This window comes from Syngnathoides biaculeatus, chromosome 11 (genome assembly GCF_019802595.1).
Source record: "Syngnathoides biaculeatus isolate LvHL_M chromosome 11, ASM1980259v1, whole genome shotgun sequence".
In the NCBI taxonomy this organism is placed as follows: Eukaryota; Metazoa; Chordata; class Actinopteri; order Syngnathiformes; family Syngnathidae; genus Syngnathoides; species Syngnathoides biaculeatus.
In genome coordinates this window covers 13,865,916-13,893,277 of record NC_084650.1, presented here as the reverse complement: position 1 = coordinate 13,893,277, position 27,362 = coordinate 13,865,916, and the positions used below count along the sequence as shown (strand labels likewise).

General features: G+C 43.4%; 1 protein-coding gene across 5 annotated transcripts; it reads left to right on the top strand.

Moving 5' to 3' along the window:
• Positions 1-26,893, top strand: sytl4 (synaptotagmin-like 4). Of its 5 annotated transcripts, none has more exons than XM_061834259.1 (33): positions 1-162; positions 2,851-3,026; positions 4,792-5,007; positions 5,134-5,243; positions 5,413-5,518; positions 7,048-7,296; positions 8,922-9,015; positions 10,478-10,568; positions 10,634-10,716; positions 12,421-12,511; positions 12,590-12,687; positions 12,819-12,909; positions 12,974-13,071; positions 13,194-13,284; positions 13,365-13,462; positions 13,668-13,758; positions 13,836-13,933; positions 14,961-15,048; positions 15,122-15,219; positions 16,845-16,932; positions 17,018-17,115; positions 18,186-18,249; positions 18,342-18,436; positions 18,615-18,705; positions 18,797-18,873; positions 18,990-19,064; positions 21,035-21,207; positions 21,432-21,534; positions 23,499-23,660; positions 24,580-24,685; positions 24,752-24,866; positions 24,953-25,161; positions 26,276-26,893. In XM_061834259.1, the coding sequence occupies exons 2-33, from the start codon at positions 2,908-2,910 to the stop codon at positions 26,422-26,424; spliced, it is 3,615 nt and encodes a 1,204-aa protein (XP_061690243.1). In that variant the 5' UTR covers positions 1-162; positions 2,851-2,907; the 3' UTR covers positions 26,425-26,893. The 5 variants fall into 5 exon arrangements, with proteins under 5 accessions (XP_061690243.1, XP_061690241.1, XP_061690245.1 ...); XM_061834257.1 differs by having other exon boundaries at positions 18,339-18,436; XM_061834258.1 differs by lacking the exon at positions 1-162 and adding an exon at positions 290-672 and having other exon boundaries at positions 18,339-18,436.
• Positions 26,894-27,362: the final 469 nt, after the last annotated feature.

Sequence of the window (27,362 nt, the reverse complement as noted above, 5' to 3'; positions counted from 1 at the left end):
CGGCGCGGCGCTTCTTCCTGTTGCCATCGTTGAGTGTCCCATCTTCCTGTTCGTTCACTTCCTAAGCAGCACTCGAACGCTGCGGTTCTGTACGGGGAGGTGAAGGTATTATGGATCCAGTTTCGTCGGGGGAGACGAGAGAACTTTAAAAACTAACACCAGGTAATATTTTGTTTGTTTGTTTTTTTTCCTCCGTTTTCCTTCGAGGGGAATAATTCGGTTTTTTGCGTGATGACGTCGGGGTTGACTTTTTCCAGCAACAGGTGTATGTAATTAGACGAGTGAAACCAGTTCTCTTGCGGTTTGTAAACTTTGAATCAAACGGGTCGTGTTTGGATATAAATGGAGGTTTTAATGACTAAATGTTGGGGAAATTGCTGGAAATTATCTTTAGTTTGAGTAACCCGACTAGTATGTCGGAGTCATGTGTTAGCATCTTAGCGTTTTTTTTTTTTTTACTTTTGACTTGTCAGCCAAGCCCAAAAGGAATTACGCTTTCTTACTTCGACATGTCTATTATGTGTAGCATGTTTATCGTATGTTTAACAACTATGTGAATTTTCGTGATGAAAATATTTTCTTGGAATTTTCCGAGTAAACGGGACAGCTTGGAAGGGGCTCAACTGCGCATGCGCTGTTTCCTTCTTTCTGGGTTGAAAAGTTGCCTTGCAGGTACCTGATGTGCACTTTGTCTTTAAACAACTTAAAATCGCCTTGTAAAAGTAGCAAAAACCTATTAAAATGGGGCATACCATTTCAGACAGCAAGCTCGATGTTTGTTTTAAGTAGCTGCTGACCTGAGAGGGTGGGAACCAGGAATGGACGCCAAGATGATGTTATTTTTGCCTGCCCTTTCCCAACAAACCTTTCACCGGGGCATCCTGGTTTACTTCCTTTTTAATCATGTGTTGTTTTTTTTTTTTTTTTTAGTAAAGCACGTGAAGAATGTTTCCCCACAGGTGCCTTCTGAATCCTTGTCATGTCACGCCCCCATGTACAGCTCAGAGGTGTTGTGATTTTGGTTATCAGAAGTAATTAAGCATGAACACTTAAAGTGGTTAATTGTCAAAGGATTTCAAAAGACTCCATTAAAGGACTTAACTTAATTTTTTCCCGTCTTGCGCTCAGTGTCGGGCTGTGTATTTGGAACATTGGCCTTCCTTCAATGTTTCTACGGGAAAGTTGCTTTAAATATGTTTTTGGAAGTGGCACGGTGGTGGCTCAGCTGGTAAAGCGTTGGCCTCACAGTTCTGAGGTCCCGGGTTCAATCCAGAACTCAGTGCTCAGGGTGTGTGGAGTTTGCATGTTCTCTCCGAGCCTGCGTGGGTTTCCTCCCACATCCCAAAAACATGGAACATTAAATGTTCTCCCCGAGCCTGCGTGGGTTTCCTCCCACATCCCAAAAACATGCAACATTAAATGAACTCTCTAAATTGCCCCTAGGTGTGATTGTGAGTGCGACTGTCTCTATGTGCCCTGCGATTGGCTGGCGACCAGTTCAGGGCGTACCCCGCCTCCTGCCCGTTGACAGCTGGGATAGGTTCCAGCACTCCCCACGACCCTTGTGAGGATAAACGGCTAAGAAAATGGATGGATGGCTGTTTTTGGAACGTACTAGAAAACCGAAGTACCCGTGGAAAACTCCACTAAGGCGAGACTGTATTTGAACCTGCAACCTCAGAAATGTGAAGCAAACGTGCTAACCACTTGTCCCCTGTGATTTCGTTATCGACAAATATATTTCCAGCTATGTTCATTTTTTTTCTCTTCTAAACAAAGCTGCCATGTTGTAGTCATCACTTCTCGGCCCCACGGCCTGAAATGAAAATTAAAGGTTCGTGTCAGCCGTAATAGAACTCTGATAAACCACCCACCGCTCAACTTCTTGATTCCCCCATCGCGGGACAAATAACATTCATATTCTAAATTCATATTACAGTAATGTACTTGTAAACTTACCAGTGAATGTCATTCATCCGGGTCTTTTCATTCTCAGGGTGTTTTTTTTCTATCAAACTTTCACTAATGCGTCTTTTGGGCTTGAAAGATTCAGCAGGTCTTTTAAAAAAAAAGTTATTCAGCTAATCAAGCCCATTTTTGGAGTATATTTATTATCCACGCATCTGTTTATTGAGCCATATCAGACATAATTTGACATTTGGTCCCTTTCCAAGATTTATTTCGTGACCCAAAAACACATCCAGGTTCAAGAATCTGCTTACATGCAATGGAGGGCCACCCAAGTAAAATGCTACAAAATGATGTGAATAGACTGTTTGGAATAAGTTCTTTGCTGCTTATCCTCACAAGGGTTGCGAGGAGTGCTGGAGCCTATCCTGGCTGTCAACGGGCAGGAGGCAAGGGTAAAAACTCAAATAGTTGCCAAGCCAATCGCTGGGCACATCGAGACAAACAGTCGCACTCGCAATCACACCTACGGGCAATTCAGGGAGTCCAATTAATGTTGCACGTTTTTGGGACGTGGGAGGAAACCGGAGTGCCTGGAGAAAACCCACGTAGGCATGGGGAAAACATGCAAACTCCACACAGGCGGTTCCGGGATTGAACCCAGGACCTCAGAACTGTGAGGCCAAGGGTTTCCAGCTGATCCACCGTCCCGCCGATATAACTTTATGGAACAAATATTATAATTTAGGCTCGAAATGGAGCCAATGCTGCTGATGGTTAGGCCAGCAAAGAGGGCCTTACCAGAGCTGACCATCCATAACTCGGTATTAAAAGTCATAAATTGGAAAATTACGTACCAGTGCCACATCACTTCAGTAAAGGACCCATTTGTTCTTGTTCCTACGAAGCCATGCAATAATTATGTTTTTATTTCTATCTTAGCCATCAGCCTGACTGGATGCAACTCCTTTGAATTCGGTCAAGCCACCGACAGCCGCCATGCCTTCGCCGAGCGACAACATCGACCTGGGCTTCCTCTCCGACACCGAGCGGGATTTAATCCTGGAGGTGCTGCGGCGGGATGAGGATCTCCGGCAGGCCGAGGAGCAGCGCATTCGGTAAGGAGTTCGCTTCCGCCCCTTTTCTATGCTCTCAAGTACCGGCTCCGTCCTTTGTCAATTTCGGGCTGTTCATTTTAATTTTGTATGTGTATTTTATATAGTGATTGTGTCATAATCATTTGTATATTGAGTTAAGTAATTTCATCGAAATACATATACGTGCAAATGTATTATGATTAGCAATCAGTTGTTTTTACTCAAGTGGTTTTTTTAAAGTGATGTTTGTTCGGGACTTGTTGCTGTGTGGAGATCTTCAAGGTTGCATCAGTCTATTACTGGAAGTGGTGACATTTTGAGTTTCAAAATAAGAGTGTCCGTTGGAAGTGCTGTGTTGGCTACTTGAATGTTGCTGGCTTCATCATTTTTCTTTGTACTTATTGATTCTATATCAATTTTTCTTGCGCTGCTTGTCTATTTGAATTTTTTTATGATTCCCTCTTTGCAAACCACACACACATGCACGACGAGGGAGGGGAATTATATTCAAGAAAAAAGTGGAGAAAGTCGCTAGTTTTGAACGTGCAAGTACAGCGATACCTCGGTTCTCGACCACAATCTATTCCAGAAAATGGTTCGAGAAGTGATTTGTTCGAAAACCAAGTCGGTTTCCCATTACAATGAATTGAAAAAGAAATAATCCCTTCCAAGCCTAAAAAAATTGGCTTTTAAAGCATTTTTTTTTAGCTTTTCCTGATAATAAATGACATAGTAGAAATACATATATAGTTTAAATACTTTATATAATAAAATAATTAAAGAAATGTATTTATTTTTTTATTAAAATGTATGCTTTAGTAGTAGAGTGCGCTAGGCTGGGAGTGTATTGTTGTATCTGAAGTGACTTGGCCCTCAGCCTTGTAAGCTTTTTTTTTTTTTATTAACAAAAGTGCAGAATAACTTTAAACAAGCTACTTGCCTTCTTTGGAACCATGATAGGGGGTTAATACGCTAGTCCTCGATAAGAAGAAAAACAACAGTTAACAACCGGGACACGTCTGTGTACAGAGGCTGCGTTGTACAGAATAACAAAAGTGCGCCGGTTGTGCCGCGTGCATTATGTCATTTCTGTGTTTTTTGACATTGACAGTAACAAAACGCGTCGTGGGTGGGTCAACTACTTGCGCCACACACATTGTTATTTCTGGGTGTTTTCAGGGGGCGTTCCAGTTGACAATAACAAAGCGCGTCGTGGGTCAGCTGCTCTGGCCGCGCGTTATGTTATTTCCAGGTTTAGTCGGGGGAATTCGAGTTCTGATTTTTGTTCGAATACAGAAGCAAAAAATCTCGTAATTTTCGTTCGGAAATGGGGATGTTCGAGAACCGAGGGTCTTCTGTATTTTCATGAGTGGCCTACACTGTTAATTAGACAATACACCTATTTTATTGGCCCAATCTTTATCAGCGGGTAATTGGCATTTTTTGGTGATCGGCAGATTTTTTTTTTTTTTTTTTTTTTTTTTTTGTATGTTCATTTTGTTCATTCTTATGAGTGATGCTGAAAATTGAATGTCATTTCTTAATCCAATACCATAGTTTAATTGTACACATCATTTGAGTGTGAATTGAATAACTTTGCTGTTAAATTCAAGTTGAAGTTTACGTCACTCTAGCATTTTGTGGTCAAGCACAGTCAACCAAAGTGCTGTGCATACTTTTGATTATATCACACACAACCGGAGAAGCCAGACTGGCTTTTTTTGTGCCCGTTTTCAACATACTGAATTCAGGCTGAGTGCGTGTTATTTTTTTGGTTGTGTCGCAGGAAACTGAAGACAGAGTTGCTGGAAATTAAGAGGAAAGGGGCCAAACGTGGGAGCGGGAGATACAGTCAGCGAAGTTGCGGTCGATGCCAGGGCTCCCTGAGTTTGCTGGCGTTCGGCTCCAGCCAATGTCTGCGCTGCCACCACCTCGTGTGCAGCAATTGCAGAGCCAGCCTCCCCGATGGATCCTGGCTGTGCATCGTGTGCATCAAAGAGTCGTAAGGGAAATTTTTTTTTTTAATTACCCCCATTGAAAATGTTAAAGACTAACAATAACAGCGGTTGGCAAGAGATCTGTGAAACTGTCGATCCATTTCCGAACGTCCAATTACGATGCCTTGCAGCGACCTCAGGAAGAGTACAGGTGACTGGTTCTACAATCTACGGGTCAACCGATTCTCCGCCACGCCTGGCCACGAACTCGTGAGAAGCAGCCTCAGGCAGAGGCCCGAGTGTGAGTAGAGGAAGAGGAAGCGCGTTCCGATTATTTGACAAGGAATGTAAACAGCGCGGCCAAGCACGGCATGCCTACAGCGACTGCACCGCTGTAGTATTCACACAGTAAAAGAGGAAATGGATTGGTGTGTCATTAACTGACTTATTATCTGACTTTTTGTTTTTAGTGAAAAAATATGTGACAATGGGAGACGTTCTACTTAAAAATTCCGAGTCGACGCAAGGTCCACCCGTTCCCGTCCCCAGGCAGAAGGTTAACGCCAACAGCAGACGGTGCAGCGCCATTTCATACTGAACATACAGTACACTACTCGAAAAAGTTTAGGATATTGGGCTTCTAGGTGAAATTTTAGGATAAACTTCAAGTGCACTGTTTAATCAATGCATTCACAATTTGCAAGGGCTTCCAAATCTGTGCCTTTCTGTGACTCTTCCAGTGTCTCTGTTGCAAACAGCTGATGACACGCTCAGACAATTTAAGATCAGTGGCCTCTTCCCTCCGACAACATCCTGATCAAAGCAAATTGAAATGTGTGTCTCTAGTTCTAGATCAAACGCTTGTTGTGAATTTTGCTCTTCAGCTGCTTGTTGGAGAATAGAGCTCGTGCACCTACGTCACCGAAATCACGTGACTGGCCATATCGCCAGTCAAACGAAGCATTGTTCAATGCTAAGTCCGTTGGGACGGAACAAAAATATGCCTTATAGCACGACGCCCAGAGTTTTGTCTGATACCGTTAAACATTTAGAAGGTGATAATAAACGAACGTACGTGGAAAAATGAGGGGCACTTGGCATAGAGGACCCATATTTAATACCGTGGTCGATGTTTTCGCCGATAAGAAATTGGACTGTTAATTCGCTTCCGCTTGTCTTGGACAACTGGATCTACACATGTATCTTGTGAGTAAGTCGTTGAGATTTGCACAGAAAAGTTTGAAAGCATATATAAGTCTGGACACATACAAATACTTCGTTGCTGACGAGACAGCTCGCAAATGCGGGAGCGTATCCGGCTACACGTTAACTTTGGCCGAAATCCATCGATCTTTTCAGCTGGTGTTCAACACAAATACCAATATTTAAATAAAAGACCCCTGGTTTTACACAAACTCTCATTCGTTAACTATGATTATTAAAAAAAGAGGACGTAGTCGTCTCCACAGAACATACACTGAAGCGATTGCGGCCACCCGTTAACCTCTCTGCTGAGAAAGACGGTTTATTTTCTTTTTTTAAATACGCATTCTTCGCAAATGAGCCAACTTGGCATTATAATAAATACTTCTTGGTAATTTGAGATTGAGAAGAATAATTCCTATCTGAAATTAAGCGATCGCTACACAGGCGTGCGCGTATTTTGGTTGGGCACCATCCATCATGTTTAATTGCCTCATTTCAGCTTGTTTTCCACAGAATGACCTCTTTGAATATCTGTCTCGTCCGTCGTGACAACCAACTGCACAACAGGTCTCGGGAAATTTGAAAAATCTGCTCTGGTTCAACGGCTCCCCAGTGCAGAGCAGCTCGGTTTTATCCGGCAATATGGCGCCGTGCAAACTGTGACGTCACGTGCACGAGCTCTATTGGACGTTATGCAATAAATAACAAAAACAATCACATGGATATTTGCATTCAAAAGTTTCAAGAGTTCAATTTAACCTGAAAAAAATATAGTGCATTTTGGCTTCATCCAGAAAATTTTGCCCAAAACCCGAATGCCCCTAACTTCTTGAATAGTGTGTAATACAATATTTAACAGTTACAATTTCAAAAAGATTATACCAAATTTTTGTTCTCAGTCCGTCCGGAGAGAACGCTGGTTCGGTGAGTTCGATGACATCTTTTGAAGCGAAAGGGGATGCATTTGTCTACCATGGCCCTCCCAGTGAGTACTCCGGGTCTGTTGCCTCAACGGCGTCTTTTGAAACGAAAGGGATCGATGGCCTGCTCAAGCCGTCGCAAAGCGACACCGAGTCGGCAGAAATCGCCAGCCTCGCGAGCAGTAAAACAGACACAGAGTCTGGACGCGCAACCCCTGACCTGCCCAGGTGAACTCAATACTGGTGTTGTGTTTTTTTTTTTTTTTTTTTTTTTTTAATATGTATACAAGCTGTTAACTAAAACTATATCATATCATTTACAGTGGATACAGAAAGTGTTCAGAACCCCTTATATTGCCGCCATTTTCTAAAATCTTTATTTTTCTTTATTCACACATAGCACCCTACACTGACGGGGAAAAAAATGAATTGTTGAAATTTATAAAAAACAAAAAATGAAATATCACACGCAATTAGTATTCAGACCCTTTGCTTGGTATTTATTCGAAGGATCCTTTTGAGATAATTCAACTTTGTGTCTTTTTAGAAATGAATCATGTTTTTTCACCACCAGATTTGGGGATCCTCTGCAGTTCTGTCAGATTGAATGGTGAACGATGGTGGACAGCCATTTTCAGGTCTCTCTAGAGATGCTCAATTGGGTTTGAGTCAGGGTTTTGGCTGGACTATTCAAGAACAGTCACAAAGTTGTTCTGAAGTCACTCTGTTGTTTTAGCTGTGTTTTTAGAATCATTCTTATTTGAAGGTGAACCTTTGGTCCGCTGTGAGGTCCTGAACACTGGATAAGGTTTTCGTCCAGGATATCCCTGTAATTGGCTGCATTCATCTTTCCTTTGATTACAACAAGTTTTTCCTTGTCCCTGGTACTAAAAAAAATCTGCCCACACCACGATGTTGCTATCTTTCACTGTTGGGACTGTATTGGACATGAGCAGTGCTTGGTTTTCGCCACACATACTGTACACTAAAATTAAGGCCAAAAAGTTATTTTGTGCCTAATCAGAACAGAGAATCATATTTCTCACAATCTTTGAGTGCCTCCGTTTTTTTTCCCCAGCAAACTCCATGTGGGGTTTCATGCGTCTTGCTCGGAGGAGAGGCATCGGTCCGGCCACTCTCCCATAAACCCCCGACTGGTGGAGGGCTGCAGTGATTGTTGACTTTCTAGAACTTTCTCCTATCTCCCTACTACATCTCTGCAACTCGGCATTAGTGATCTATGAGTTCTTCTTTACCTCCCCCACCGAGGTTCTTTTCTCCCAAAGTAAGGCTGGAGGGCAAGCACTGGGAAGGGTTCTGGTCATCCCAGAGGTCTTACATTTAAGTAATATAGAGGCCACAGTGCTCTTAGGAACCTTAAATGCAGCAGAGAATTCTTTTTAACCTTGACCAGATCTATGGCTTGCCACATTTCTGTCTCTGAGCACTTCAGGCCGTTCCCTTGACCTCATGAGTCTCTGTGCACTGTGAGCTGTAAGATCTTATACAGACATTTTCGAGGCTTTCCTACTCAAGTTCAATCACTATTTGGACTCCAGTAAAGGTGTAGAACCATCTCAAGGATGACAGAAGAAATGGACACCACCAGAGTTAACGGTCACATCAAAAGGTCTGAATACTTATGACTTTGTGATATTTTATTTTTTCTTTTGTTTTAGTTGCAAAAATAATACAATAACTACATTAATGAGGGGAAAAATGAAGTGAAATGATTTTAGCAATGGTTGCAAAATAAGAGTGGGAAATATTTAACGGGGGTCTGAATAATTTCCATAGCCACTGTGCACTGTATTTGGATGCATTTCAAACTCTTATTGATTTATGTCATCCAGAAGGGCGATCCTTCCACCTCTCAACAGCCATTCCAATGTGACCCTCTTACCGGATGCTGTCAGCATTCATAGCTATAGCTTGGAAGCTAACACTGTAAGTCTGGTGTCAGATTTATTAGATCTCTCTCAGTTTTCCCTCTCTACTCTTCTTTGACCTTGGTTAGACTTTTAGGTGGAGGAAAAAAATATGTCAGCGCTTGAGAATCTCTTGATTTTCTTCATAAATTGGAAATGAAATGTAGTTTGACCATAATCTACATTAAGTCATGAGTAAACCATCATTATGTATTCATATTTACACAGAAAATAGCATGCGAACAGTCACAGTACAGTGTGGGAAAAGTAAGTGAAATCTGTAGGCTACGGATTCTCCATAAGCTAATCAGTCAGGTAGGCGCCAACATGGAGTCAGATTTGAGGTGTGGCTTAAAACCTGGTCTGGCCACTAGAAAACACAACAGCTTAGCATTGTCTCTTGTCAAGAACCATTGCCTGATGTGTACCATGCCTTGTTCAGAGGATCTCTCAGAAGACCTACGATTAAGAATTGTTGAAGCATATAAAGCAGGAGAAAGTTACCAAGTATCTCTAAATGTCTTTGTTCATAAGTCCAATGTTAGACGAATTGTCTATAAATGGAAAAAAATGTCTCTTCCAAGGAGTGCGTGTCCTGTGAAGATGGGTACAACAGCACAGAATGCTCAGTGATGTAAAAAAAGAGCCCAAGGGAAAAATTAAACGAGTGAGAATTATGGGAGAACATCAAGTTGGAAGTGGTTTGTGTATTAAAAAACAAATCATTACTGCATGTTTGAAGTTTGCTAAAAAGCATTTGGATGTTCCACACCACTACTAGCGAAAAATTCTGTGGACAGATGAAACCGCAGTTGTATTTTTTTCAGAAGGATCACACAATGTCATGTATGCAGGAAAAATGTCACAGCACACCATCATCAAAACTTTATCCCAACCGTGAAGCATTCTGGATGGTTAGGGTATGGTCATGCTTTTCAACTTCTGGACCTGGACAGCTTGCTATCCTCATTTGTAAAATCAATTTTCAATCACAGGACCTGGACGGCTTGCTATCCTCAATGGTAAAATTAATTCAGTTGCTCAAGATATATTGCAGAATAATTTGAGACGCTGTGCTCTGACTTGGGGAGGTAATCACACCAGACATCCCAGGAATCTTGCTGAACTGGAAAAGTTTTCTGAAGAGGAACAGTCTAAAATTCACCCTGATTCTCGTACACGCCTGATCTGCAACTACAGGAAATGTTTGGTTGAGGTTATGGACCCCAAAAGGGTCCAGAGTCAACCAGTTATTAAACCCCGGGGCTCACTTAGTTTTTCCCCTCCCTGCCCTGTGAAAGTTGAGTTTAGGCTCTGTAAAATTTCAAAAAACTAAATTGATTGTGATATCAGTTGAAGCAGATTATTCTTGTGATTTAGATACTACCACTGTACATTTTAAAACCAATTTGTACAGATACAGTACGCAAGAAATACAATTTTATACTTGCTACGTGCGCTCCCACTGTATCTCCTTACAGGGCCCAGAAATACAGCAAGCAGTTCCAAGCTCAGAGTTTGATGTTGACAAACTCTTCAAAAAGAGCATCAAACGTGTTGAGGATTCTCCCGGTGAGGATCTCGTCGTTTTTCCTACAATGCAAAGAGAATTTGGGTGTGACCCGTCTGTGTTCCAGACTCCGTCAACTATGGGGTGAATGAGCAGGCTGAAGTCCCAGTGGATGGCGGGGGCCAATTTGTGCAAGGTTTGGACACACAAGTGAGTAGAATAATGTATTACAATACTGTACAATGAATCACTTTGCTTTTTTTTTTTTTTTTTTTTTTTGTAATATTTTTTACAATTTAAAAACATGTTATTCAATCACCTGGGAACTGTCTGTAATGTGCATTCATCCCAAAAAAATTACATTGCTCCATGTGCTGTGTTTCTTGTCCAGCTGCAATTTCTCAGTTTTTAGGGGACTGCTCTTACTTATGAGTGTATACCTTAGCACATATTCTGGGAGGGGTTCAAACAAGTGTTTTCCTGAAGGAGACAGCACTTAATGGACTACTATGCCTACTAATTTTTTGACATTCATTAAGCGATTGCATGAGAAACTCTGCAAGAACACCACCAAAACGTTAATCTTTCTGGTCAGCCCATGTTTTACTACAACATAGCAAGGATTTGGTTGTATTTCATGTTCACGACAATGTGTCAAATATGAGCTGGGTATTTATGATCAGAGTGACACGCGCAAGGTCCCAGTGGATGTCAAAAGCCACTTTGCACAAGTATATCAATGTACTTGATTCATAGTTTTAAAGTGTTTCCTGTCATTTGTTGACTGTTAGATTTAGATTCTCCATTTTTAACTGGAAGGAACATCTTGGGTGACACATTTAATTAAATCTTTCCCATTTTGTGGACACCTATTCTGTCTAAAGCGGCTCGACTTGCCATTGACGCGTTTCCATCGGTAAAATTAGGTACTGGACTGTGTGGTGCTGTTTCTCATATTTGGTTAGTGGGACTTTCAGGGGTGCTCTGGTGATCTGATAAATGGATGAGCTAAAGCTTGTTTGGTTCATTTTCTCGCTTTCTTGGTCCCTTCTTGACTAAATGTGTCCCTTGAGAAGGAAATTCTGGAAACCGTTGCCTTATTCAGACCCACGTTTGCAGTGCGGCATGGTTTTTGTGGTTTTACCTGGTTTTATTTTGAAGCAGAAAATCGGCTCACCTCAAAGTGAAAAAGTGGAAAAGTCAGATTTTCGCGATGCAATGTTGTCTCACACTAGAGCTGGCAATGATGTTTACATCTCACTCTGGTAATAAGGAGCTAACACTTACCGTATTTTCCAGCCTATAAGCCGCAAATTTTTCACACGCTTTCAACCCTGCAATTTATGCGGTGATGCGGCTAATTTGTGTATTTTTTTCCTAACGGCCGCATGGGGGCAACTTGAGCAGAAAAGGTAAGTGTGAGACCGGTGGAATATATGTGCAGAGGAAGTGACTTTTACCGATCCGCCCGTTTGCACTGCGCTCACATGTTATTGCCGTGTCTCAGTGATTATCGGTACATTTGTTTTTGTTTTTTGTTGTTGTTCTTTTTACTGGCCCTGTTAGCACGACACTACCATTAGCATTAGCGTTAGCGTGGCGCTAGCGTTAGCAGGGAGTAAAAGGGCTGGTTTAAAAAAAAAACATACCGGTAAAAACTCTGTGTACCGTCTTTCTTTGTAAATATCTCGTGTTTTAATGTCGGTTTCAATGCGGGAGCTTGAGGCTTTTACACAGGTGCGGCTTATGTAAGTACCAAATGGTATTTCCTTTACAAATGTACTGGGTGAGGCTTATAACCTGGTGCGCTCTGTAGGCTGGGAATTACGGTAGTCATGATTCTTTTTCTGCCATTGATTTTTCTATCGACACTTTTTTTGGGGACGGATCATGAACAGCAGTTTGTCCTCGTAGGTCCCAGAAATAAAGCAAGGAATTCCAATCCCAGAGTTTGACGTAGATGAATACCTCAAGAAGCGCGTCAAAGACATTGAGAATCCTACTGGTTTGTCTTTTATTTGTCCTGCTATTTTTTTTCCCCCTCATGAGAGGATTTGGTGATAACTCCTCATGTTCATTACAGAATATATGAATTATGGGCTGGATTTTTGTGATCAGTCTCACACATATGAGAGCCTGGCGGATATCACGAGCCATTTGGTCCAGGATTCGGACACGCAAGTAAGCACGCCCCATTTTTTTAGGGGGATGGCTTTTTGTCATGAAAGTCAGCCCGAAGAGGAAGTCGTTCATATAGACTACTCAGTCTTATTTCTCTTTGAACATGATTAGTCAGCCATTTTTCGTCATAGGTGCCCGATAGAATGCAGGACATTCCACGCTCAGAGTTTGATCGTGACAAACTCTTCAAGAAGAGCGTCAAACATACAGAGAATTCTACTGGTTAGTGCCTTATTGTTTGCTCTCAAAGAAAAGATTTGGTTATCACGCATTATATTTATTACAGAATGTGTCCGGTATGAGTGGGATCTTTGTGATCAGTCTCACATATATGAGAGCCTGGTGGACATCAAGAGCCAATATGTCCAAGATTCGGACATGCAAGTAAGTAAACCCCATTTTAGGGGTGGGCTCTTTGTCATCAAAGTCAGCCTTGGGTGGAAGTCGTTCATATTAGCTACTCCGTCTACTTCTCATTGAACATGATTAGCCATTTGTCGTCATAGGTGCCAGATATAAACCAAGACATTCCAATCTCAGAGTTTGACGTTGACGAACTCTTCAAGAAGAGCGTCACACACATTGAGGATCCTCCCGGTTTGTCTCTGATTGTCCTTTTGTTGTTTTTCCCCTCCATGCAGAAAGAATTTGGTTATAACTCATCGTGTTCATTACAGAACGTGTCAATTATGGGCGGGATGTTTGTGTCCGATCTCACACGTATGAGAGCCTGGTGGACACGGAGAGCCAGTTTGTCCAAGATTTGGACACGCAAGTAAGTAAGCCCCGTTTCTAGGTGCTGGCTCTTTCTCACGCAAGCGAGGGACTTTATACCCCACCCTATTTAATGCTGGGTCAATAGAGAGGCGGGCTTTGTTTACCGTGAGAATCCCAGCATACAGGGCGGGTACAGGAGAAGTTACAGTATCACATTACACCATGGACTCTTTAAACATGACGGTAGCTGCTTGTCCCTATAGGATCCAGAAATAACGCAAGTCATTACAAACCCAGACTTTGATGTTGACGAACTCTTCAAGCGGAATGCCAAGCACATTGAGAATCCTCCTGGTATGCCATTTGTACAAAAAAAAAAAAAAAAATCCACAACGCAGAGAGTCTTTGGTTGTAACTCATATTCATTACAGAATGTGTCAAATATGGGCCAGATGTTAGTGAACCGGTTTACTCCTATGTGGTCTCAGGGGACGCAAAGAGACAGTCTGTCCAAGTTTTGGACACGCAAGTAAGTCATTTCGTAGCCGGCTGTGTGAATTATGTATCCCGCACCTCTTGGGGCAATGGCAAGTCGTTCTTTCATAACCGTGACGTTCCTAGAATGTTGTGGGAACAGCACATACCTGTCATTTCCTTGGAGAGGCGGCACTTAAAGGTCAAGTGTCATCAAATGGATGATTTTTAGTATGTTATTAATGAAAAAACGGCAGCCGGTATGGACCCATCTGTTTTTTCACCACAATACACGATTTTGACATATGGCTTTTTGTAACTCCCGCCATGAAAATCCTCTCGAGGGATTTGTTTTCGACAAGAAGCCAGAAGTGAGGTTGGAGGCAGTAGCGCTCAAGCGGACTCGTTTGTTTGTATTAATTTTATCTGCGGTAAGCTAGCCCGTTGTTCCTTCGTGCTAGCCAAAACACCGGCTCGTTACATTGCTGGATGTTGCTTGAACACTCAGGAGGATGGATTTACCCTTCATAAGTTTGGGGGTTGGGGGAGTGGAGGGGTGTAATCCTCTCAGAATGTAACAAAAGATCCACGTACGTATGACAGGGGTGCTAAATGTGTCGATGTGGGCAGCTTCCACGTCAGGCTCGCCGGCGAAGGGCTGGCTCATACGTACTGTCTGGGAGTCTGTTGTTCGTTAGAAGTGATCCGCATATCATCTAAATATGGCTCGAAACAGTAGGGTAATATTGCCCCGGACACTTCACTTGATTGTGTGTCTTTTTTTTGAAAAGAGCTTCCGTGTCCCATAGCAGCTGGCACAGCGTGTTTTCAATTGCGAATGTCCGGTGTGACGTCACGGACACTAGATACAGCCAATATGGCGACCACTTGGATCTCGAATGACACTTAGTGCCCTCCGCTCATATTTATTTTTTCGAATGGACATTGAAGTGAATAATGTTATATATATTTTTCATTTCAATATCTATTTTAGAATGCTTATAGGGATGACACTTGACCTTTAATAATTTGTCATTGGCTATAGTCCTTGTCAAAGGTGATCAGCAGTTTGTCCTTCATAGGTCCCAGAAATAAAGCAGACCAGTCCAAACCCAGAGTTTGATGTTGACAAACTTGACAAGAGTGTCAAACATATTGATAATCCTCCCGGTAAGACCCATATTGTCCTGATATTGTTTTCTGACAACACAGCGACAATTTAGTTATCTCATGTTCATGGCAGAATGTGGCAAATATGAGAGGGATGTTTGCGATCAACCTGGTTCACACGAGCCCCCGGTGGCTCCCAAGAGAAAATTGGTGCAAGTTTTGAACTCGCAAGTAGGTACAACGGCTTCAATATTGTTGATCACACTTGACTGTGTAGTTCCATTCATCCATTAGCTACCGCTTTTCTGGGTTATTTTTAATTTTTTTTGCTCAAGGATAATCCAGGCTGACACATTTGGTGGCACATTTTCCACTGCATGGCACCTACTCTGCTCAGAGCAGCTCTACTTGCTATTGACACTTGGTAAAAAGCCAGATGAGGTAGTATTTGAAGTATTAGGTCAATGGGCTTCTAAGCATGATACCGTATGTGTAAACTAAACCAGTCCTGAGGATGTTAAGAAATGTCAGTCTTTTTTCCCCTCGGTTTGTGCTTAACGAAAATGTAACATTTTAGGTTACACCGCGAGAAACAACAGACATAAACACACATTGTCCAGTCTCCACTTAATTGTATTTTCCTATTATTTGGCTGTGTGTGCTTGAGCAAAATATGAAACCATTTTCTTCTTTGGATTGATGCGTATAATGTGGAGTGTTTTTCGCAGTTTCATCCAGTGTTACTTTTAGGCTTGTAGACCTGAACTGAGCTAGTATTGTGTAGTGCAGGGGTCGGGAACCTATGGCTCGCGAGCCACATCTGGCTCTTTTGGTGGTTGGGTATGGCTCGCAGTGCCCTCCTAGCGACATACTGTATACAGCAGGGGTGCTCCTGAGCAAGGCAGTTTTGGTCGATTTGTGTTTTTTTTTTTTTTTTTTTTAAATATACATTTTGCCAGAACACATAACTTTCTCTAATAATAACCTACTGCACGGCCACATGCTCTTCTTCCTAGTTTACCTTGCACCACCCCCCCTCCGCTCTTAAAGGGATACACTCGTAATTACAAACATTACAGTCCTTACGCAGCCTATCGATGTGGTTTATAATGACAGCGTGCTTATCAAGACCGGGAATTTTTTTTTTTTTTTTACATAAAGACTCCTCTGTCAGCAAGCATTGTTGCCGAGCGCACGTAAGTAGGGAGAAATGAAAAAAAATTCAACCTGCAGAGCAGCTGATTGTGAAAACTTGGAACGCACTTCCCGTCGCATACCGCATACTGCGGCGTGTGAGTATTGCTGTACTGACAATGTTTGGTTCTACCAATGCATATGAAAAGTCTTTCTCACATTTAAGAAAACTAAGACCAACATATGTTCACGAATAATTGTTGGAAGTCTCAAAGATCTGCGTGAAGTTTGATTTAATGACGTATGAAACTGACGACTAAGCCATAAGCAAAGTAGTCGCATTAGTGGCAAGAAGTACCTTTGTCATCATTGGTTGGTAACAGCATAACGTTATTTAAATGAATTTAGAGACTTATTGTTCTCTGAAAGTGTTGGTCTTACACAAAATGCACGAATACACTCGTATTTAGTTTTAAAAATATTGTATGGCTGTTTTGGAGTTTTTAGAATATTTGCCGTTTATGGCTCTCTCAGCCTAAAAGGTACCCGACCCCTGCTGTAGTGGAAAAGCTAGATTCCCCAAACCCCGTGTGTGTTGACAATAGAGCTGACAATGATGAGGCGCTAACACTAAGATGCTATCAAATAGCCGTGGTTCAATTTCTGCCCGAGCCTTCTGCACTTAACTCCTCCTTGAACATGATTAGTGCATGTCCTTGTAGGTCTCGGAAATAAAACAGGTCAGTGCAAGCCCAGAGTTTGAGATTGACAAACCCAAGAAGAGCGTCAAACACGTTGAGGATCCTCTTGGTAAGCCCCGTAGTAGCCCAAAATTGTCCTGGTACCGTTTTCCACGTAACAGAGACAATGTGGTTGTAAATGGTGTTCATAACAGAATATGTCAATTATGGGCCGGATTCTTGCGATCAACCTGGCTCCGATGATGTCCCGGTGGATTTGCAGAAACAATTTGTACAAGGTTTGGACACGCAAGTAAGTAGAACAGTATTACACTTCATTAATTGTTACATTCATGGCTGGAATGATGAAGTGACTGCTAAAAGCTTCCAATTATAAATCCAGGGCGTTAGTTGACTCCTCTTCCCAACTGCGTGGGTACCTGTTCTGCTCAAAGCAGCTTTTCTCGCTTTGGATGCTGCCAAAAGCAGGTTTTGCAGGGACTCTTTCTCACACTTGGTCAGCGGGGCTTCCAGGCATGCTGAGCTCATATCAATTAGGTGCTCTAAGCAGTTTCCACTTTGCTGCAATCACTCTCCTGGTTACTTTAGTGTGAAGTAAAGTCAGGAAATCCTTGTCCTGTTCTTCCGACGTGTCCATCGAGGCATGATTATTTTGACGTGGGGAACTAGCTGCTCCCCAAAGTGTTCCGGGGGGCCGAGCTGCTACTCATGCGGTGCGGTGGGGAGGAAAAGGCCGGGTTTCCCCGACGCCGTGTCGACGATAGCGGTGGCGGTGATATTTGGCTCTCGCTCCAATGCTAACGCCGTTGCCGTGCTGTCAGTTAGACACGATTCTACTTCTGCCTCATCAATCGCCGTTTGACCTCATAGGTCCTGGAAATTAAGCAGGCCGTTCCAAGCTCAGAGTTTTACGTTGATGTGCTCTACAAGAACATTGTTGTTGAGAATCCCCCTGGTTAGTTTTGTTTTTGGTTGTTTTTTGTATTATCCTGCGATTGTTTTCCCTCTGCGCAGAGAGGATTTCCTTGTAACTCACCCATGTTCGTTCCAGAACGTGTCAGTTACGGGCTGGATGCTTGCGATCCATCTCACATATATGAGAGCCGGTTGGAGCTCAAGCGGCAATTTGCCCAAGATTCGGACACGCAAGTAAGCAAGTCCCGTTTTTAGGGGCTGGCTCTTTGACACGCAAGCGGGGGAAACTACCACATTCCTTACAGTATACGACTTGCCGTGAACACAATGCGGGTTGAAAACCAAGCACCCCATTAAGACAAAATACCTCAAGGGGGCAACACTTCATACACTACTCCATTTATTCTCCATCAAACGTCATTAGCTATTTCTCCTTTTATACTGTAGGTCCAAGAAATAAAACGGGCCAGTCCAATTCCAGAGTTTGCCAAACACATTGAGAATCCTCCTGGTAAGGCCCATGTTGTCTTGATGTTGTCGTTCTCCCCCCCCCCCCACACAATGGAGAGAGCATTTGGTTGTGACTCATGTTCATGGCAGAAGGTGTCAAATCCGGGCTGGATGTACACGATCAACCTGACTCGCGTGAGGTCCCGGTAGCTGTCAAAAGACAATTGGTACACGGTTTGGACGTACAAGTAAGTCAGACAGCGGGAGGGATTTCGTGCAACTTTTCACGTTATGAAACAGTTCCCAGGTGTTTTAATAACATTTTTGTGTCATGCTATAGTCGGATTTACATCAAGGATTAAAAGGACAGGAAAAAAAAAAAAAATGTTGTGTGGTGACAACACGCACTGGTATTCAACTCTGCAGGTCCCAGAAATAAAAGAAGCGTGCACCAGCCCCGAGTTGGAACTTCAGAAGCTTTTCAAAAAGAGCATCAGTCGGACTGAACATCCTCCTGGTAAGTTTCGTCTTGTTAGTTTTGTTCCCCCTCGTCAGTGAAGTGAGTCCTGTTCTGCACCTTCACGACGGAACGCTGTCAACACTTGCAGATTCGCATGGCAAGCGGGACAAATTAACTTTACCGATGGGAAACAGGAGCCAGTCTGTTCCGGATTTAGACATGCAAGTGAGTATTTCCATTATATACTTGTATTTAATGGTATTTATGAAAATTGTGGATGTGTAAAAATATGCAGAAGTAAGAAATATGTAGTGATGTTGTTGTTCATTATAACTTGACAGGATGATGAAGAGGAAGACATTGACAGCTTGGTTAACTTTCATAAGTCTACAATGGCTTCCAGTTCAAGTTTAAGGGTAAGTTGTTGTAGTCATATTTTAATGTAAACTATCTTTTGATCTGTTTTGGTTCGATGTACTGTGAAGGCCTGCATAGTTATGGTATGCTATTCAGGATTTTTTATTTATTTTTTTCACGTGGAACCCCATTCCTACTATAATGCTCCCAGATGGTACCGAGGCCCTGACTAATGGGGAAGTAGTAATTGGTGCCACGGAGGTATGGTGGTAGCTTGAGATACAATGGACCTTTCCAATGGCGATCTTAAGCTCCGCCCCCTTAGTCATGTCCCACAAGCTTCCAAAATGGCGACTGAACAGAACATGTTTGAAGTCGATTCTCTATCGCGTATTCCAGACTTTATTGGGATATGTTTTTTGCCAAATCCGTCATACCTGTACAAGAGAGTTCTACAGAGAGGTCTCAACTGTTTCATGCAAGGATATGTACACGGAATTAAGATTTTGGACGGAGCAGGACACGATGTCAGAGTTACAGCAAAATATTGGCAATCGATGCAAAAAAAAAAGTTTGAGTCCTCACAAACTTCATATTGAAATCCAACTGGATAAAATAGTGGAATCGTAGAGCGCATGTAAAGCAGGGTGAGTACTTTTTACTTGGAAAGATCACGAGTAATATCATTGTACTCTTTGAGTGAGTGGGTGTATTCGACAGGTCGGAAAGGTCCGTTGACCTGATTTAGGAGCTTTATACGAACTGTCGTTCAGACGATTTATTTTTCCATTTCTTTGACCTGCGAACAATAATTTGAAATACAAATACAGGCACTGTATGGTTTCTTTTCAAAAAGAGGCAGGCTTTGAGCTAGTCATTACCACTCCCAATTCAGTTTGTTAAATTAAACAGAACAAGGACAGTGGCATCTTGGGTATTTAAAAGCACATGGCTTTCCCTTCATAAAGTCTTCTTTGCGTATTGCTAACAAAACGGCATACATAGGCTAACAAATAGCATCAGCGTCACCATGTTATAACCCTATAAGCAATGGTATTTGAACACGAACTGTGGAGCAATGCATGTAAACAGACATAACAAAACGGGCAAGCAGACATTGGTTATTCTAAAAAAAAAAAAAAAAAAGAAAAGAAAAATGATTACTATAATTTCCAGCCTATAAGCCACGACTTTTTTCACATGCTTTCAAACCTGCGGTTTATGCGGTGATGCGGCCAATTTGTGCATTTTTTTCCTAACGGCCGCAAGGGGGCACTCAAGCGGAAAAGGTAGGTCAGACCGGTGGAATATATGTGCCGAGGAAGTGACTTTTACCGATCTGGCCCTGATAGCGCTGCGCTAGCGTGTTACGGCCGTGTCTCAGTGATTTTTACCGGTATGTTTTTTTTTTTTTTTTTTTTTTTTTTTTTTTTTAACTGGCCCTGTTAGCGCAGTGTTAGCATTAGTGCGGTGCTAGTGTTAGTATTAGCGGGGTGCTAGAGTTAGTATTATTGTTAAACTGTAAATAAAGTATCTCGTTTTTCAATGTGGGCACTTGCGGGTTTTTCACAGCTGCGGCATATGTAGGTACCAAATGATATTTCCTTTATAAATGTACTGGGTGAGGCTTATAACCAGGTGCGCTCTGTAGGCCAGGAATTACGGTACTGCATGTTACCGAGTCAACGCTAAAACTTTGAAAACAGGTTCTCAAATAAAATGCTGTGCTTCTTGAATGTTTGAACAGCATTTTATAAAGTTCAAGTTCCAATGACTGTCGGCAACCCGCAGCATTCCCAGGGAGTCTGTGAACCTGTTTTCCATGTTCGGTCACCTGACGTACGTAACCAGCGCGGGCGTAGGTGCGATCTTAGTCTTGGTTACCAGCAGAGGGTGATATTGCCGTGCCCTGAGATTCCTGGTGAATGATGGATTATTCTGTTTAATCCAACTTGACCGTCAATATTTGTCGTCACTAACTTAACAAGCACGAAAAGGACTTGTGTCACAAAACCTGAACTCTTCCCAGAGCACAAGCATGACGAGCATTTACAGCGACTCGGGAGACAGTTACAGCGTGGACGTGAGAGGGGAGGTGGTCTTTACCATGTTCTACGACGAGCCCACCCAGAGCCTCCAGGTCTTCATCAAGGAGTGCCACAAGCTGGCCTACGGCGATACGCTGCGGCAGTTTTCCAACCCGTAAGTAAGACGACGTTTTCCATTTCGGTCCGCGAGCCTCAACCATTGCGCTGTCGGCGTTCAAACATTTGAGCTGGCTGCGAAACGTACACGTTTTCCGTTATTCACGCAACACTCGGTAGATAAGCGGGCGTAGTGCATGAGGTATGCCGCGCAGGAAATGGAATGTCAACAAATAGTTCCATAAATCCATGCAGAAAACAGTTTTTTTTATCGTTTTTCAGTTATGTCAAATGTTACCTCCTCCCGGACAAATCTCGTCAGAGCAAGAGGAAGACCACCATCAAGAGGCACACGTGCGACCCGGTCTACGAAGAAACCTTCAAGGTACTCTTGAGGTGAAAGCTTCCTGTTCTGTAGGTTTTATGGGCTCTTTAGCCGGCTAGCAGTGCGATTCCTCATCAGCACAGCTATGGCGGCCTTGGCATAACGAGTGATTTACACTAGGTCTTATCATTCCTGACTGGTTCTGACTCCCACTGTTTTGAATTGGGCCGTGTAACTGGTCTACTCTGAGATCCTCCTGGATGACCGAGATTCTCACCCTGTCTCTAAGGGGAGAGCCTGGACACTCATTTCAGCCACTGGTTGTTGTTGTTGTTTTGGTCGTGACCCCATTGCTCGTGATCATAGTTTAGGGTAGGAACGTAGATCATCCAGTAAATAGAGCGCTTCGTCTTTTGGCTTTGCTCTTTTTTCAACACAGTGGACCGATACAAAGTCCGCATTCATGCACCTGCTGCACCGATCCCGTCTATCGATCTCCAGTTCCATTCTCCCCTCAGACCCCAAGATCTTAGATCTCCTCCACTTTGGGAAGGATCCCGTCTGTCCCTGACCTGGGGAGCGCACGCTGCCCTTTTCCAACCAAGGACTATGGTCTCAGATTTTGAGGTGCTGATTCTCATCCCACCCGTTAGCTGTCAGCTGTGAACCACTCTAGCGTGAGTTGGAGAGTGCGGCCTGATGAAGTCAACAGAACCAGATCATCTCCAAACAGCAGAGATGCAATACTGATGCCACCAAACCAGATCACCTCTACGCCTCGACTGCGCCGTACTCACAGTAGGTTTGGGCCTGTCAGGTCGGACCAGTATCTTCCCCCACCCTCGGAGCCAACTCGCCACCAGGTGGTGATCAATTGACAGCTCCACCCCTCTTATCACCTGAATGTTGAAGACATCCGGGTGGAAGTTCGATGACACGACCACAAAGTCAGACATCAAACGGTGACCTTGAGTGTCCCGGGACCAAGCCCACGTGTGGACACCCCTGTGCTTGAACATGGTGTTCATTATGGACAATACACAGTGAGTACAAAGGTGTAATAACAGAACAGAAAAGTCATCAACTATGTTCTGCTAATTAGGAGCCTATGCTACTTTGTGCATCAAACAAAACTCATTGCAGCTCTGCCTACCTTTTGGGATTTGATTTGACAACAAGGGCATCGCACCGATAGAGGATGTGGGTGTTTTCGGTGTGATGGTGACCCCAGATGCTTTACACCAGGGGTCTCAAACTCAATTTAACTTGGGGCCACTGGAGGCGCAGTCTGGGTGCGGCCCTCAACGCACATGGATTTATGTGGAATTAAAATTAGACATTAAAAACAATTCTATCTTCTCAAGCATCTTTTTTTTTAAACACAAAATAAGATGGACACTGGTGTTTAGAACTTGTGTGTAAAAAAAACAAACAAAACAAAAAAACTCCTTGGCAACGTTGTTGTAACTTTCTCATTGCTTCTCTGCTTGCATCAAGTCCGATCAATGTCACACGCCCGATAGCCATCTACCCCACCATGATTGGTCTGCTCCGCACACAAGTCTGTAAAAGTCCCATCCGTATAAAACTCAAGGGCTGCATTACCATTATACTTTCATATTACGGTGGCGGCCGCAAAATATCATCTCGTGGGCCGCAAAATCGCCCACGGGGTGCATGTTTGAGACCCGTGCTTTGGACAATTCATTTTGTTTTGCTTGAAAGTGGCTCTGGATCTTTGGACACCTTAACTGATCTTGTCAAGGATGAATAAAGTGTTGGGCTGGTATTATGTAAAGTGCATCACAATGCGACAAAGTACAGATTTTTGTGATTTCATTTCACGCTTGATGAGTGGGGCTGCTGCTCCAGGGGGGGGCCTATTTATATACAAGACATGAAAAAGTACATTTTCCATAATATGTCTCCTTTATTACGGATCTTAAAATATGTGTAGTTCAGCACGACAGCCTCCGTCGAGATCAGTACGTGTTTAATTGTCCCTTTGTCTGCTCCACTGTTAGTACTCCATCCGGCGGAATCAGCTGTTAACCCGAAGCATGCTGATATCGGTGTGGCATCACGGCCACCTGAGCAGCAACCCCTTCCTGGGGGAGGTGGAGATCGCTCTGGACTGCTACGACCTGGACTCCCTGGAGGAGGAATGCATGGCCCTGATGACAAAGGTCAACGAGGACCAATTTCTTCTCATTATGTCAAACAGGCGTGTCAAACTCGCCACGTTGTCGTCACAGATTCCCTCAGAGGGCCGTTATGAAAGTCTTTTGCCCCATCATATTTACACGTGAAATTTATGAACTCGTTTGGGAATCAGAAATCATGGGTAATGGTTTCTTTTAACTATTACTGATGTTTGGTAACAAACAAATCCTTGCAATATCTCACTGGTAAGGCAATTTGAAATTTTGGTACAGATGTGAACAAAAATCACAGAAGTTGATACACATGATATGCCTTCGCGGGCCACAGTAAATCATGCGGCGGGCCTGATCTGGCCACCAGGCCTTGAGTTTGACACCTGTGATTTAAAAAAATGAAAAATAAATTCCCCGGCAGTTTTTTTCTTCTTCTCGGTTCGGTCTTGTGTATATAAAAATACATTAAATGTCATTCTTTTAGCCAGAAATATGGTGACTCAGGATCAGAAGTCGATTAGTCGATTTTTATGCAATTTTTTTTTCCCTATTTCTGGTAATAATCCATTTTGTCACATCAAACATTCTATCAAAGAGCCCCAGTTCTTAATTTCGTAGACATTTTTTTGTGAGGCTATTCTTGGTTAGGGTCAAAATGAACCGTAATTTTCTGGCCTACAGCGCGCACCTGGCTTTAAGCCTCGGTACACAGAGTTTAAAGCTAGCGTTAAACTCTTTGTGTCCTGAGGCTTATAACCAAGTGCGCTAACACTAGCGCCGTACTAACACTAGCGCCGCACTAACACTAGCGCCGCACTAACCCTACCGCCGCATAAACCGCAGGGTTCAAAGCGTGTGGGGAAAAAGTCACGGCTTGTAGAACAGAAATTACGGTCCTAATAATAATCTGTCTTCGTGCTGTAAATAAATGTAATGGTTTCCCTTCAAGGCTCCGTGCTGCATCCCGGCGTCAGCCTTCACGCAATTCAAAGGCGAGCTGGCGATCTCCTTGAAGTTCGTCACACCCAAAGCCCCCCCGTTGCAGAAATTCAAAGGTAAAACTACCGATTTTTACGGCCACGCTGGCCGCCTTCAAACTGAAAATTCTCACCCCCCCCCAGGCAAAAAGGTGGTGGAGGTGCAAGGCGGGGAGCTCCACGTCTTGATTAAGGAGGCAAAGAATTTGATGGCCATGAAGGGAGGAGTCGGAGGGATGTCTGATAGCTTTGTGAAGGGGTGCGATAGAAACGCGGACCGCGAGCCGTTCCTGTGACGATGGGTTTTGAAAACCTTTTTTCGGGGGTGGGGCTTTGCCTTTTCAGCTACTTGTTCCCGTCCAAATCAAAGGCCACCAAGAGAAAGACGGCCGTCATGAAGAAGAACCTGAACCCTCACTACAACCACACGTTCGTGTACAAGGAGCTGACGCTGGAGCAGCTGCAGGGCATGTGTCTGGAACTGACCGTGTGGGACAAAGAGCCCTTGCTGAGCAACGAGTTCCTCGGAGGAGTGCGCCTCAGCAGCGGCAAAGGTAAGAAAACCATCACCGGCTCATCCCGTTGGACTTTGTTGTACGGGTTCTTTACGATTGGGCGGATAAACCTCATTTCCTGAGAAAATGGACAACTGCGTTTTTCCGTAAATCCCTAAATTGAAGCCCGTTTATGATTGCATTTCATCAAGATAGAATTTGGAGGGGAACAAAAATTATTTTATAGGTTGGATGGAAAAAAACTAAATAGTCGGGGTTGCCTCTAAAATCCACAATTTGGGTAATTCGTTAACAGCGAACAAGGAAAATGCAAGCTCCACTATGTTGAACCAAGATGAGGCGCTTCATATAGTGCTTTGCTGCCATCTTGGCAATTATCCAAATTTTGGGGGGGGTATCAATTTGTCAGGTTTCCACTATTATATGAATTTGAGTGTGATTGTTTTGTCTGCGTGCCCTGCGATATGCGGGCAACCAGTTTTGAGTGTACCCCCCGCTTCCCGGCCGACAATAGGCTCCAGCGCTCCCGCGAGCTTTGTGAGGATAAGCGGCTCAAATAATGATGCCTGTTATAAAAAGACACGATTGGCTGTTCACAGATCTTCTTTTAAAATGCCCCAATTTGACTCTTTATCAACTCGACAACGCGCGTCCCAATTATTCATTGTCGCAGTACGTTTTGCAGAACTCGCTGTTCTTAAAAAGCCGAGTCGTGGCAAAATTCACAACAGGTCTGTGTGTGTGATCCATAAATGGACACATTTGTTCGTTCAACTTTTCAAAATAAAACGAGCGCAAGACGACATCCGCAACTGCGAGTGGCTTCAAACAAGTAGTTGTCAAAGGGAAGTGGACACTTCGGAAACACCGCATCCTTTTTCTGAGCCGCTTAGCCTCACGAGGGTCAGGCGGGAGTGCCGGGAGCCTATCCCAGCTACCATCGGGGGCAGGAGGCGGAGTACACCCTCGACTGGTTGCCAGCCGATTGCGGCAAAGTGCAGCCAAAATTATTGAAGTAACAAATCACTTTTTCAGATAAGAAAAATCCTTGCATACCAGAGCGTAAATACTCTTTTGGGCTACAAATTCACCAGCAGTTTTTAGATGTCATTCTCATGACAGTTTAACAACGTTAACCATTGCCCCCCTTCAGGAAGTGTCAAAATGGGAAACGACGAAGTTGGGATGGATTCGGTGGGAGAAGAAATCAACCTGTGGCAGAAGATGATGCAGTACCCCGACTCGTGGGCAGAGGGCACCCTTCCCTTGCGTACCACCATGAGGAAGAAGAAGGGCAAATAAGGACGCTGGGATCTTTTGTGAGGGGGTGGGGGAAAAAAAATGTTGGGCCAGAAACAATTTTTTCCAAGAATAGAAACTTGCCTAGCGACAGGACAAGACGTGCGGCTGATTGGCTGCGAGGAGGCTTCGGCTTCACAGTCGCCGCGCTCAAGTTTTGACCTGTTTTCTGATGATAAATGTGCCAAAGAATGCTCAAAATCGTCGTCGGGTTATTATAGGAACGCTCACAATTGCTTTGTTTTTCCACGACCACAAAAAGCCGTGACGCAATTTATAGCGAAATATGCACACGCAACTGCGCTCGTCTTATTTTATATAGCTAGTCACCAATGTTATATAAAATATTTGGACAAGGTTTGTAAAGTCTTTGTTGGAAGCAATTTGCAGATGGAGGAGATTTTTAACCTGTGGTTACTTTGACGTTGCCTCGACGATCTTATTCAGCCAATAAACGTTGACCAAATATTTATGGATCGTTTATTTTTGTGTTGATTTGAGATTAAAAGTTCAATAAAATAAAATCAGAGCTGGATTTCATCTCAACTGACCCGCACAAGTCCTGAGCTACTGTCCGCACTGTAACTCTCCACAATCATGTTCCTTTTTTGCTATTTTTCAGGTTGTTTTATTTTGGAAGGGCAGTATGGTTTCATGCCTACAAAGAGTGCCAACCATGCATTATTTGCCTTGAGGATACACGTGGAAAAGTACAGAGAAGGTCAGAAGGAGCTACATGGTGTCTTTGTAGACCTGGAGAAGGCCTATGACGGAAGACCAAGAGAGGAAATTTGGTACTGCATGCGCAACTCCGGTGTGGCGGAGAAATACGTTAGAATATTACAGGACACGCATGAGGGCAGCAGAACAGCGGTTAGTTGTGTCAGAAGAATTCAAGGTGGAGGTGGGACTGCATCAGGGATCTGCGCCGAGCCCCTTCC